The sequence below is a fragment of the Vulpes lagopus genome, chromosome 21, assembly GCF_018345385.1.
Source record: "Vulpes lagopus strain Blue_001 chromosome 21, ASM1834538v1, whole genome shotgun sequence".
In the NCBI taxonomy this organism is placed as follows: domain Eukaryota; kingdom Metazoa; phylum Chordata; class Mammalia; order Carnivora; family Canidae; genus Vulpes; species Vulpes lagopus.
The window spans coordinates 44,538,033-44,549,045 of record NC_054844.1 but is presented as its reverse complement, the minus strand read 5'-3'; the positions used below and the strand labels follow the sequence as shown (position 1 = coordinate 44,549,045).

The 11,013-nt window shown below is 60.0% G+C and overlaps 1 protein-coding gene across 1 annotated transcript; it reads right to left on the bottom strand.

The window, feature by feature from the left end:
• Window positions 1–321: 321 nt before the first annotated feature.
• On the bottom strand, window positions 322–2,714 carry LOC121479821. Its single transcript, XM_041735618.1, has 3 exons — window positions 2,672–2,714; window positions 1,968–2,500; window positions 322–997 (listed from the first exon to the last, which is right to left on the bottom strand). Exons 1-3 carry the CDS (start codon window positions 2,712–2,714, stop codon window positions 938–940), a joined length of 636 nt encoding a protein of 211 aa, XP_041591552.1. The 3' UTR covers window positions 322–937.
• Window positions 2,715–11,013: the final 8,299 nt, after the last annotated feature.

The following is an 11,013-nucleotide window of genomic DNA, read 5'->3' as shown; positions in this document are numbered from 1 at the left end:
TGAGTGCAGCCCCTTCAAACCTCTAGCGAGCAGAAGCCCTGGAGCCGCCTGTACCTGCATTCCATCCAGATGCCTTCCCCGGCTCGATCCCCAGCACCACCCTGCGGGGAGGGTGCCCTGGCTCTCCCTGGGAGGCCACGGGCTCCCTGCCGGGGGATAAGCCCAGGACAGCTCGTTTCCAAGAGGAAGTGCCTGGCCAGAAACGAGAGAGGCTCATAAACCCCGTAAACCCCGCTGACAGCCTTGACCCGGTCCAGACCCCCGTCCCCCAAACTCCACGTCCCCCTGCAGCTGAAAGGACCCGCACAAAAGGCCGAGACATCAGGTGGCACACAGCGTTCCAGGCCGTTTATTGAGCTTTGCAAGAGGAAGTGTCCACGGGCCGGGCTGCTCCCCACCGCCCGTTGCCATCTCGGCCTTATAAATAATCCTGGCACTAAGTGCCCTGTTACACGGAGGGGAAGTTGTTCTTACAGCGTGAAACCTGAGAATGTGGGTCGGGGAGGCGGGGAGGCGGGGTGGGGGCAGGGGACAGAGACGGGGAGCATCGCCCGGAGGCTCCTCAAGTACACCCCGAGCTGGTGATAGATGGATTTCTGGGGCAGCGGATGGCATTTCAAGTGAAATGTTTATAGGAAACGAGTGTGATTTAAACATCGTCTTGGCCGATAAACACCAGCCAGACGGGGGAGAGGCCAAGGCGAGGGGCGCAGGAATCAAAGGCCGGAGGCCCGGTGTTAAGTAGCTGTCTGAAGCTCCGCGCAAACACGCGGCAGCTTTGGCTTGACACGTTTGGAAGAGCCGGTTAGGATCTCCTCGAGGGCGGCTCCGACGAGGACGGAGCGGCCCAGCTGAGCGCCCTCAACGACTGCCCGGCCGTCACGCCCTCTGGAGACCTCGGGGCCTGGGCCCGGCCTGCCGCCAGCCTGCCCTGCCCTCAGCCTCCGCCCCGGGTGCTGGGCCGCGTCCTGCGGCGGGAGCAGAGAAAACACAGAACCTAGAAAAAAAGAGAGAAAGTGAAGGGAGCCAAAGGACGGAAGCCGAGGAAGAGAAACCGTCACCGAATCCAGAATCCAAGTCCTTGTCCCCACGGCCACCGCTGCCACCGGGCCCAGGCCCCTCGCCTCTCACGTGCACCTGCGCATAACCCCTCCGCGAGTCTCCCCGCAGCTTCCCTTGCCCCACGCAAATGATTCCCAATACATAAGGCACAAGGACCATTTAAAACTTAAGTCCCGGCATGTCGTTCCTCCCGGCTTTACTCAGAGTGAGTGAAGATCCAGGTCCTTAAGACAGCATAGACGTCCCTGCGCCACATGGCCCCTGTCATCCTCTTCCACTCTCCTCGCCCATTCCACTCCGGCCACGTTGGCCTCCAGACACCACAAATTTGCTGGGCCCGTGGCTGCCCCAGGACCTTTGCACCACCTGTTCCCTGCACTTGGAAAACTCTTCCCCAAAATATCCACGGGGCTTATTTACCCCTTTACCTCTAAGTCTTTGTTCAGATGCTACATTCTCAGTGAGACCTCGCTGACCACCATACTTAAAGTTGCAGACTTCTCAGGGCACCTGGGTGTCTGTCAGTTAAGTGACAGACAACGTTTGGTTTGGTTTGGTTTCAGCTCAGGTCATGATCTCCAGGTCTGGAGACTGACCCCTGGGTCAGGCTCCGCGCCCAGACAGCAGTCTGCTTTCCCTCTCCCTCTGCCTCCCCCCCAGCTTGCACACACACTCTCTCTCTGAAATAAATCAATGAATCTTTATTTTTATTTTTTTAAAGATTTTTATCTATTTATTTATGAGAGACACAGAGAGAGGCAAAGACATGGGGAGAGGGAGGAGCAGGCTCCATGCAGGGAGCCCGACGCAGGACTCGATCCCAGGACCCCGGGGTCACGCCCTGGGCCCAAGGCATCACCCCAAGTGGGGAGATGTAGTTGCCAAAGGGGCTGGCCTGGACTTACCCCGACTCTGGGAGAAGACTCGGCTCTAGGTCGGGATTTCATCATCTCCACGGCCGAAGTATACTTGGGGACAATAATACGAAGGGGATGTGCCAGGCAAACGTGAAGCAGTTGGAAATGCGGGCTGGACCGGGAATCCAGAGCCTTCAGGTTGGCGGGGGGGCTGGCGGTGTCTGTAGGGCACGGGAGGGAGCCCAGTCCACCGAGGGCAGAATAACGTCCCGGCTGCACCCGAAGTGGCAGCCGGGCCTCCAGGAAGACTTCCCAAGGGCGCCGCAGGTAGTAGAGGGAAGGGGCGGAGAGCGGGAGCCGGAGCAGGCTGGCAGCCAGGCCACGGCGGAGCGCCCGCGGGGCTGTGGGACCCCGCACGTGGGTAGCACCCAAGACCCGAGCCCCGAGCAGCCTCCAGCCTCCAGCCTGTCCCCGCCCTGTCCCCGTGGGGCTCCTGGGGTGCCCCCGGCCAGCTCCCCGGGGTGGCAGGCCACACTGACGGTACCGTACTCCAGGCCCCACCAGTACCTTCACCACTTCCCCTCAAAATCTCGGCACGCAGCTCAGCTCCGTGGGGACATCAGGGGACGGCAGGGGGCAAGTCGGGGGAAGCAGAAGCTATCTTTGGAGGCGGATGCAAGATAGAGGTTAATGCGGTAACAGAGACAGGACCCAGGTGGCCCGGGAGCCCCGAGGATGGGAGGGAGACTTACTTGTCACTGCACAACTTTTGGTGCCTTTTGAGTTTTCAACCATGTTACATGTATTTCCTATTTAAAAAACATAAGATGATTAAAATCAGGCAAAACCAGTAACAACAATAACCCCACAGGATAGATCTAGGGAGGGCAGCCCCGGTGGTGCAGCGGTTTAGCCCCGCCTGCAGCCCAGGGCGTGATCCTGGAGACCCGGGATCAAGTCCCACGTCAGGCTCCCTGCATGGAGCCTGCTTCTCCCTCTGCCTGTGTCTCTGCCTCTCTCTCTCTCTCTGTCTCTATGAATAAATAAATAAAAATCTAAAAAAAAAAAAGGATAGATCTAGGGAAAGGGACCCCGATGCCCACCATCGCTGGCCTGAGGACAACAAACTGGCCCTTCGGGCCCATGTGCACCCTCCTCCTCACCTGGTATCTTCATGCCCTAGAGCTCAGAGGGGGCTGTGGCTGGTCTAGGCACTAGGGGCTAGTGGAGGTCTGCGGGCAGGTGTCCAGACTCTCAGGGTCGGCTTTCTGTCCTGGTCCTCCGCGCTCTGTTCGCCCCTTGGTCTGTCTGTGTTACTGGCAGGGCTGTGCACCTGCTACACGTCACCCTTCAAAGAGGCATCTTAAAGGTGCACGGTCGGGCACCTGGGGGGCTCGGTGGTTGAGCACCGCCTTCAGCCCAGCCGTGACCCTGGGGTCCTGGGATCGAGTCCCGCATCGGGCTCCCCGCGTGGAGCCTGCTTCTCCCTCTGCCTGCGTCTCTGCCTCTCTCTGTGTCTTATGAAAAAATAAATAAAGCCTTCAAAAAATAAAATAAAAGGTGCGTGGCCTTAAATGCCATCCTTTTCAGGGAGTCTTTACGGAGCTCTCCTCTCCACCCCCTCCCCCCCCCCATCGCCTGTCTGCCTTCCCTTCCTTCCTCCCTCCTCTCCACCTCCCTCGACCACCAAAGCTGCTCTCCACTGCAATCTGGCCCTGCCTCTGACAAGACAAGTGACCTTGAGCAAGTCATTTAACCTTTCCGTGCCTCTGTTTCTTCATCTATAATCGAGGATCGTGACCTTCCTCCCACGGCTCTTCATTCATCCATTTGTACAGCAAGCATGTGCTCTGCGCCAGGCGCCGCCCCCAGCACACAGGATCACACGAGACTGCGTGTGGAATCAGTACAGAGACCCAGGGGCTGACTGCCAAGGCCTCCCTGCTCCGATGCTGTGCTGTGCTGGGCGCTCCGTCCCCCCCCCCATGCCCTTGGAAGAATTTCTGGTCTCCTCCCAACCTCTCAGCTTCCAGCACCGCTCCTGATACCCTCCTCCGGATAAAGCGTCAGGAGCTGTGGGAACAGCCAGGCTTTTCCACTTGACTAGATCCTGAGGGCATCACTTTGCTGCTCGCAAGAAGGAATAATGCTGAAATTCGTCTGTGGGCCTTTGATCTGGAACTTGAGGAGCATCTTGCCCTCTGGGGGCCCCCTCGGCAAGAATCTGCTCCTGTCCTGCCCTATTCAGGTCTCTCCCTTCCCTGAGCCCCACACCACCCTGCGGACCGGTACAGGAGCTGAGGTCCTGGGATTGGAAACTCACATTTTCCTGCCTCTAAATATAACCTGGGCTGGGTATGAAAGCTAGTTCCTTCTTTGTTGCTTTTTTTTTTTTTTTAAGATTTATTTATTTACTAGAGAGAGAGAGAACAAGCAGGAGGGGCAGAAGAAGAGGGAGAGAGAATCTCAAGCAGACTCTGTGCCCGAGGTGGGCTCTACCTCATGACCCTGATATCAGGACCTGAGCCAAATCTGAGAGTTGGATGCTTAACCAACTGCCACCCAGGCGTCCCCAGTCCCTTCTTTAAAACAACTACCACAACCTTGAGCATATAGGAGCTTGTTTCAGATAGAGGAAAGAGACGTTTCCAGAGCTCCTGGAGGGAGCTCGTCCCCACTCCCTGCCTGGCCATTGAGGACTGGGCGAGTGTGACTGGGAGGGAAAGGTGTTTGTAGAAAAAGATGCACAGCTTTGGCCTTGGTCCTGACAAAATCCCAAGTCAAGTCAAAGTGATGATGATGGATGATGGGGAAGGAGGGACCAAGTTTAGACATAAGGAGGCGCTTCCTGTTTGCAGGGAACAGGCTTAAGGGGAGAGGTTGTGGGGGGATTAGAGGGAACCACTCAGTTCCCCCAGAGGCAGGAGGAAGGAGATGATCCAGGGCCGCAAAAGTTTTGGGGATTCCAGGATGTTGCAAAGCTGGCAGGGCCTGGGGGAAGCCAGGGAGGTGCCAGGCCATCTGTGTCTAGAGCACCCCCTGGACAGGGACCAGGTTCTCCGGAGCTGCTAACATGCCAGCACGAAGCCCCACACAAGGCTCTGGAAAATCTGGGTGAGGAGCACAGGTGCCTCCCGGAGGATGACGCAGCCTCAGGGAAGCGCAGCTGCTTCAGAGCACCGGCAGGAGTGGCGCGAAGCACATCCTGCACAGACCTCCAGGCTGGCTTGCTCTCACCCCTGTGATGTGCGGGGTTGCCCCCCCCACACCCCAGAAGACTAACTGCGCCCGGCTTTCAGTCCAGCTCCTAGGCCACGGGAGGCAAGACAAGGTGGCCAAACCTTCAAGCACCTGTCTCAGCACCTGTCTCAGCCCCCGGGGAGTCCTGCGGGAAGAGGGGGCTCTTCTATGGAGCTGCCACGGCCTCGCCTCGAGGGTCCAAGCGGAAGGGCAGAGGGCAAGGGGAGTTGAGTGCCCAGAAGAAGTGGGGCTCCCCGAGCCCCCTGCGCCCAGGAAAGACCACAGCTTCCAGAGGGCAGGCAGGTTGGCATCCTTGAGGCCAGCACAGAGCAGACCCTCGGAGCCCCTGCGCTGCCTGAGTGAGCCTGGGGGCCACGCTAAGCCACCCCGCAGCTGCAGTGGGGGGCTGAGAAGGCCGCCTCCGCCTGCGCCTCAGTTTCTCCCTCCGTAAAGTGACTAAAGTGTGCAGCGCTAGCTTATCTCCAAGATTCCCTCCAACCCCTTTGGTTGCTTTCCCAAATTCTCTCCTCCTGCATCCTCTTTTCTCCCCCTGGAAACCCTTCTCTCCAAGCACCCCATTCTCTGCACCTCTGTTCAGCGCCAGCCAACTCAGTCCTGCCCCCCCTTACACTATTTATCCCTCTGCTGCCCACCGTCCCTCCCTGCATGGCCCCCTCCCGGGAGCAGCGCCCCCCCCACCCAGCATGGGTGGGGGGAGGGGGGAAGAGGGGAGCAGGGGGTGTTGCAGGGAGAGGGGGCCGGAAGCAGGGGGATGAGGGGAGGGATGCAGGGAGGGAGCAGGGGATGGAGGGATGGGGGAGATGGGTGGGGAGGAGGGGAGGCGGGATATGGGAAGGGGGGGTGAGGGAGGGGATAGGGCGGGGCAGGGAGAAGAGGGGAGGGGGGAGAAGAGGGGAGGGGGGAGGGGAGAAAAAGAGGGGAGGGGAGGGGGAGGGGAGCGGAGGCAAGGGGTGGGGGCAGGGGCGAGGGGATGGGAGGGGTGGGGGAAGGGCGGGGAGGGGAAGGGGCGAGGGGAGGGGAGGGGCGGGGCGGGGGGAGAGGAGATGGGGTGCGGGGGTGGGGTGTGGGGGCGAGGGGAGGGGGAGGGGAGAAAAAGAGGGTAGGGGAGCGGGGGAGGGGAAGGGGGCAAGGGGTGGGGGGGCAGGGGCGAGGGGATGGGAGGGGTGGGGAGGGGCGGGGAGGGGGGAGAGGAGATGGGGTGCGGGGGTGGGGTGCGGGGGTGAGGGGAGGGGAGGGGGCGAGGGAGGGGAGGGGCGGGGGAGGGGAGAGGGGTGCAGGGGGGAGGGGAGCCCGGCCTGCCGGCGCGCCAGGAAGGACCCGCCCCGCCCCCCTCCTGCGATCTGGCGGGGCGGGCGGGCGGCGGGCAGTCTGGGCCGCGCTGATGGATGGTCCCTGACAGTAATCGCCCACTGAGGACGCGCCGCGAGCTCCCGGCCCCCCTGCACCGCGCTGGGGCTGGGCTCCGAGGCGGGGCCTTCCCTGCCCTCTGTCCCTCTGCACCCCGGTTTGTGTTGGGGAATCGTGCTCAGGTCCTGCGCCGCCTCTGATGCCGAGCCAGCTACTGGCGCGGCGCCCGCAGCCTCAGTTTCCCCTTCTGTATCATGGGAAATCAGGCTCTAAGCCCGGATGGAGACTGTTAGCAGCCGAGGCAAAATACTGAGGAAAATTAGGGACGCCTGCGGGGCTCAGCGGTTGAGCACCTGCCTTCCTTCGGCCCAGGGCCTGACCCCGGGGTCTTGGGATCGAGTCCCGCGTCGGGCTCCCTGCGTGGAGCCTGCTTCTCCCTCTGCCTGTGTCTCTGCCTCTGTGTGTGTGTGTGTGTCTCATGAACAAATAAATAAAACCTTTTAAAAATAACTAACTAAATAAAATCTTTTTAAAAAGTCTTTTTAGTTAAAAAAAATACTGAGGGAAATTACCCCCTCCCTGAAGCCGAAATCGATTCCCACTTTCAGCTCCCAGGCCCAGGGCTGGCCGGGCCTGCTGAGCGACTGGGCGGAAACCCACACCAAGTACATGTTGACGCACCCACGTGTGTCGTAATGTTTTGGGGGGTGACGTGGGACATGGCAGGGTCAGTGTTGACTCGGGGTCTTTAAAGAGGGGCCCCTGCAGCCAGGTATTTCTCCAGGGAGGTGACTGCCCCCAGCCCGACTCCTCCTGGCTCCAGTGAGGCCTGCCCACTGCCGAAACCTCACCCCACCCGGCCTTGGGGTCCCCTCCACCCCTTCCCTCAGGGGCTAGGCTGACTTAGGGCTGGGAGGAGAGGATCCCTCCTGAGGACATGTTCTGGGACAATTGGCCAACCCCCTTGCCCGCTTCCGGGCGACTCAGAGTTCTGAGGCTCCTCCACCCCAAGGGGTCCCCCATGGGTGCTGGCCCCGCCGAGGGGCGGGGGCAAGGATCCAGAGCCGATTACAATTCTGAGAGCACACCCAGACGCCTCCTCACTCCCTTTTAACCTTTCTCTCTCATCAGAAGCCAAATTGAGTTAGTCTTGAGTTTTGATTTAATTCCCGAAATGGAGTCATAATCTGTTTAGTGTCCTTTTTCCCAAGTCCTGGGGACTGAAGTGTGGGGGGGGAGGGGCAGTTAATGAGAGAGTTGCTCTGTGGCCTGCGGAGAACCCTCACCCGCACTTGGCCTCCAACACCCCCACAGGGCAGGAGCCACCGCGGCCCAGAGCCACCGGTGGCTCCGTGGTGACGGTGACGGTGATGAGGAGGAGGGGGCCGGGGCGCCTGCTGATGCTTGCTGGGCGCCCACCGTGTGCCAAGCCTGGGCCGGGCCCTGCCCGTGCATCCCTCGCAGTGACCTCCTGGCTGGGTACCCTGAAGAGTTCCAATTTACAGCTGGAGAAACTGAGACCGTCAGTGTGGGTAGCTTAGGCTGCACCTGCGGCGAGATGGGAAGCAGCGAGCCCAACTGTAACACCACACAGCCCATGCACCCCCCAGTTCGCTGGGGAACCCCGGAAGCGCTACAGGCCCCAGCCCCCTGGTTTGCATAAACAAACAATAAATAGGGACATTGCAGTGATTAGATGAGATATGCACGCATCGCATCCTATTCCAGGTAGCATTCAGTTGCTTAAGTGCCCTAAACCCTGGGGCGGGGGAGGGCAGGGGAAGGGCTGCCCTGCAATGGGGTGACTGTTTATTATAGATGTTCCCACTCATAAGCCCGAGAACGTGCCGGGCAAGGACTCCCACAAGGAAAAGACTGCCGCGCCTGTTTCCCGGACGGGGAAACTGAGTTTCAGGGGCGTTAAGTCCGCTGCCTAAGGCAACCGGTTAATAAATGGCAGAGCGGGCTTATGCCCAGGAGCGGGCCCTTGGACTCCGGAGCCTGCTGCTCCCAGTGGCCCGGGGCACCAGAGACCACCTCCCCTGGGGAAGGTCGGGGCCAGGCCCCAGCCCGCATCCGTCTCTACCACCTGGGACCCAATTTCTGCAGGTGAGCAATGTTTCCTTAAAGGAACAGGAGGCAAGTAAATAGAGGAGCAGCAGAGACAGGGTCTCCCTCCCCCAAAGCCAAGGTGGGGCCTCCCTCCCCTCCCTCCCCTCCCTCCCCTGGTTCCTGACGCTCAAGTTTGCGGCCATTAAATAGAAGAGGAGAAAGTTTGAACCAGGCATGAAATATTTATCAGTTAATTACAATATGCAGATTCTGTTCCTGGGGGTGATTTATCTTTTTGGAAATATAGGAAAAGATCCTAGAAACTTGTATCCTAATTGCTTGGCCTATTATTGTAGCAACCAGGTAGAAATTCCATTTACTATGTAACTACAAATTTTCCTCCTGGCTGCCTCTGCCGCTGCCACTGGTGGTCCGGGCCCGCTGTTCTGAGGGGAGAGGGGGCCTCAGAGAGGTCAGTTGGTGCACTCCCCTGTCTCCTCTGGGGGCGGCCCCTCTCAAAATCCTAGCAGTGCTGAGAAATGAAAAGGAGGAGTCTCTAAAATTCCGAGGTGTCCAGAGAAGCCAATGGGGGGCCCCCCCGCAGGGCCGAGGCCGAGGAGGGACCCCCACTGCACTGCAAGGCAGCTCTGGGCTGAGCATCCTTCCCCCCCTGCTCTTTGCTGGCACACTACGGGAGGGCAGGGTGGCGGTGTCACCTCCTGGGGCCCATACTTCAACCCCAGGCCGCACGTTAGCGTCACCTGAGGAGTCTTTCCAACTCCAGATGCCTGGGCGCTGCTCCAGACCAACCAAATTAGAGCCTCCGGAGCAGGGAGCCAGGCATCGGTATTTTTTAAAGCTCTCCAGGGGGTTCCCACGTGCAGCCAAAGAGGAGACCGGCCAGGCTGCGTGGTAAAGGGGCCGCTTACCTGCAAGGCTGTGTAAGCTTTGCCCCTCCCTTCCAGGTGGTGGAGGGGCAATCCCTGCGCTTTTATTGGAATCTGAAGAGCATCCTTTATTCCCCTTACAGGAAGCTTCTCATATTAATAACCACCATTTATCAAGGCCCTGCTGAATGCTTGGATCTATGCAAATAAAATTTAATCCGATCCACACAACAACTTGTAAGGTCAGTGGGTAGGTCCACTCCACGGGTGGCTCGGAGAGGTTAAGCAGTCTGCCCACGGCTGCACAAACTAGCAAGGGACAGGTCTGGGATCCGAATTCAAAGCCCGTGCTTTCCCCACTGGGCTGCACGGCCTCTCTGCCTCTCCGCTTCCCAAGGCTGGAAGGGAAGAGCTTCAAAGCTAGTGAGGGTAGGGCCTGGGGAACGTCCTTGGGGAGGGCAGGGCAGGGGAACGGAGGGTGTGGGATGGAGCAGGGGGACGGGTGAGGGGGTGAGGGGATGGGAAGAGGCACCAGGAGGAGGGTGTGGGGAGGGAACCGGGCGGAGGCCGGGCGAAAGCTGGGGGACGGGTTCAGGAGTGGGAGCTGGCATTCAGGACGCGGGGCAAGGTGAGTGGTGCCCACGGAGGGAGGGCTGGGGAGCTGGGGGAGGGCCCGTGTCGGGGGAGGGGTCTTTGTGAGGCCGCAGCCGGAGGAATGCCCGCCATGAATACTAAGGGCAAGAAGAAGAGAAAGGGCCAGAGGGGGCTGGGTGATGTTTAGCTGCTGGGGTGATTAATGGGGGTGAACGGAGGGTGAAACTCAAACCCTTCGAACGGAGATGGTGGGGAACGGTTGTCCAAGAACAACAGCGCACTGTTTCACGGAGAAAGCCAATGTCCAGAGGAGGGGCGGTGGGGAGGTCGCCAGGCACAGTTGCTCCTTCCCTTTTTCCCAAGGTCTCTTTATTTGCCATCAAACAGTAAATTAAAATATGCTTGCCAACCCCAGGGGGCTCTCTGGATGGGCTTCCTACCTGCCTTCCGCCCGGGGGAGAACTGGGGTGCTGGAGCCCCTGGGGCAGGGGGAGCCAGTGCGGTGGGGAAGGCGGTGGAGGTGAGCGCACCGCTCCCCCGGCCCTGGCTCCCTCCGGACCAGACAGGCGCGGAGAGAGGCAAGGGGGTGGGTCCCCAAATGTCCTAGGAGAGGTGGCTGGTGTCTTCAGAGCCAAGTTCTGAGAGCAGTCCCAGCCTCCTCCCGGAGGGGGAAGGGCTCCATCTCCAGGAGGCAGAGTTGAGGGAAGGAGGAGGGGGGCCCTGGATTGGGGTGTTGATCTGGCTTTGAGGAACAGAGGGAAAACTCTCGGGAAGCAGGGGTTTTGAGGCCCCCCCTCATTTTCTACTTCTGGCTGCCTCTCTAGACACAGCTGTGGGAGCTGCCGCTGCCTCCCTGTCCGGTGGGCATTTTCAGAGGGCAGAGGGCAGGGAAGGAGGGAAGAGGGGATGAAGAGAGTGTCTCAGCGCAGGGGGACGCAGGGGGACGGGAGCTG

Bases quoted from the DNA above. Each gene is read 5' to 3' on its own strand.
- LOC121479821 (XM_041735618.1), bottom strand. From the start codon at position 2,714: ATGGTTGAAAACTCAAAAGGCACCAAAAGTTGTGCAGTGACAA. The intron at 2,501-2,671 runs GTAAGTCTCCCT...CGAGATTTTGAG, and splicing joins CAAAAGTTGTGCAGTGACAA to GGGAAGTGGTGAAGGTACTG. The intron at 998-1,967 runs GTAAGTCCAGGC...CTTTTTTTCTAG, and splicing joins AGTCTTCTCCCAGAGTCGGG to GTTCTGTGTTTTCTCTGCTC.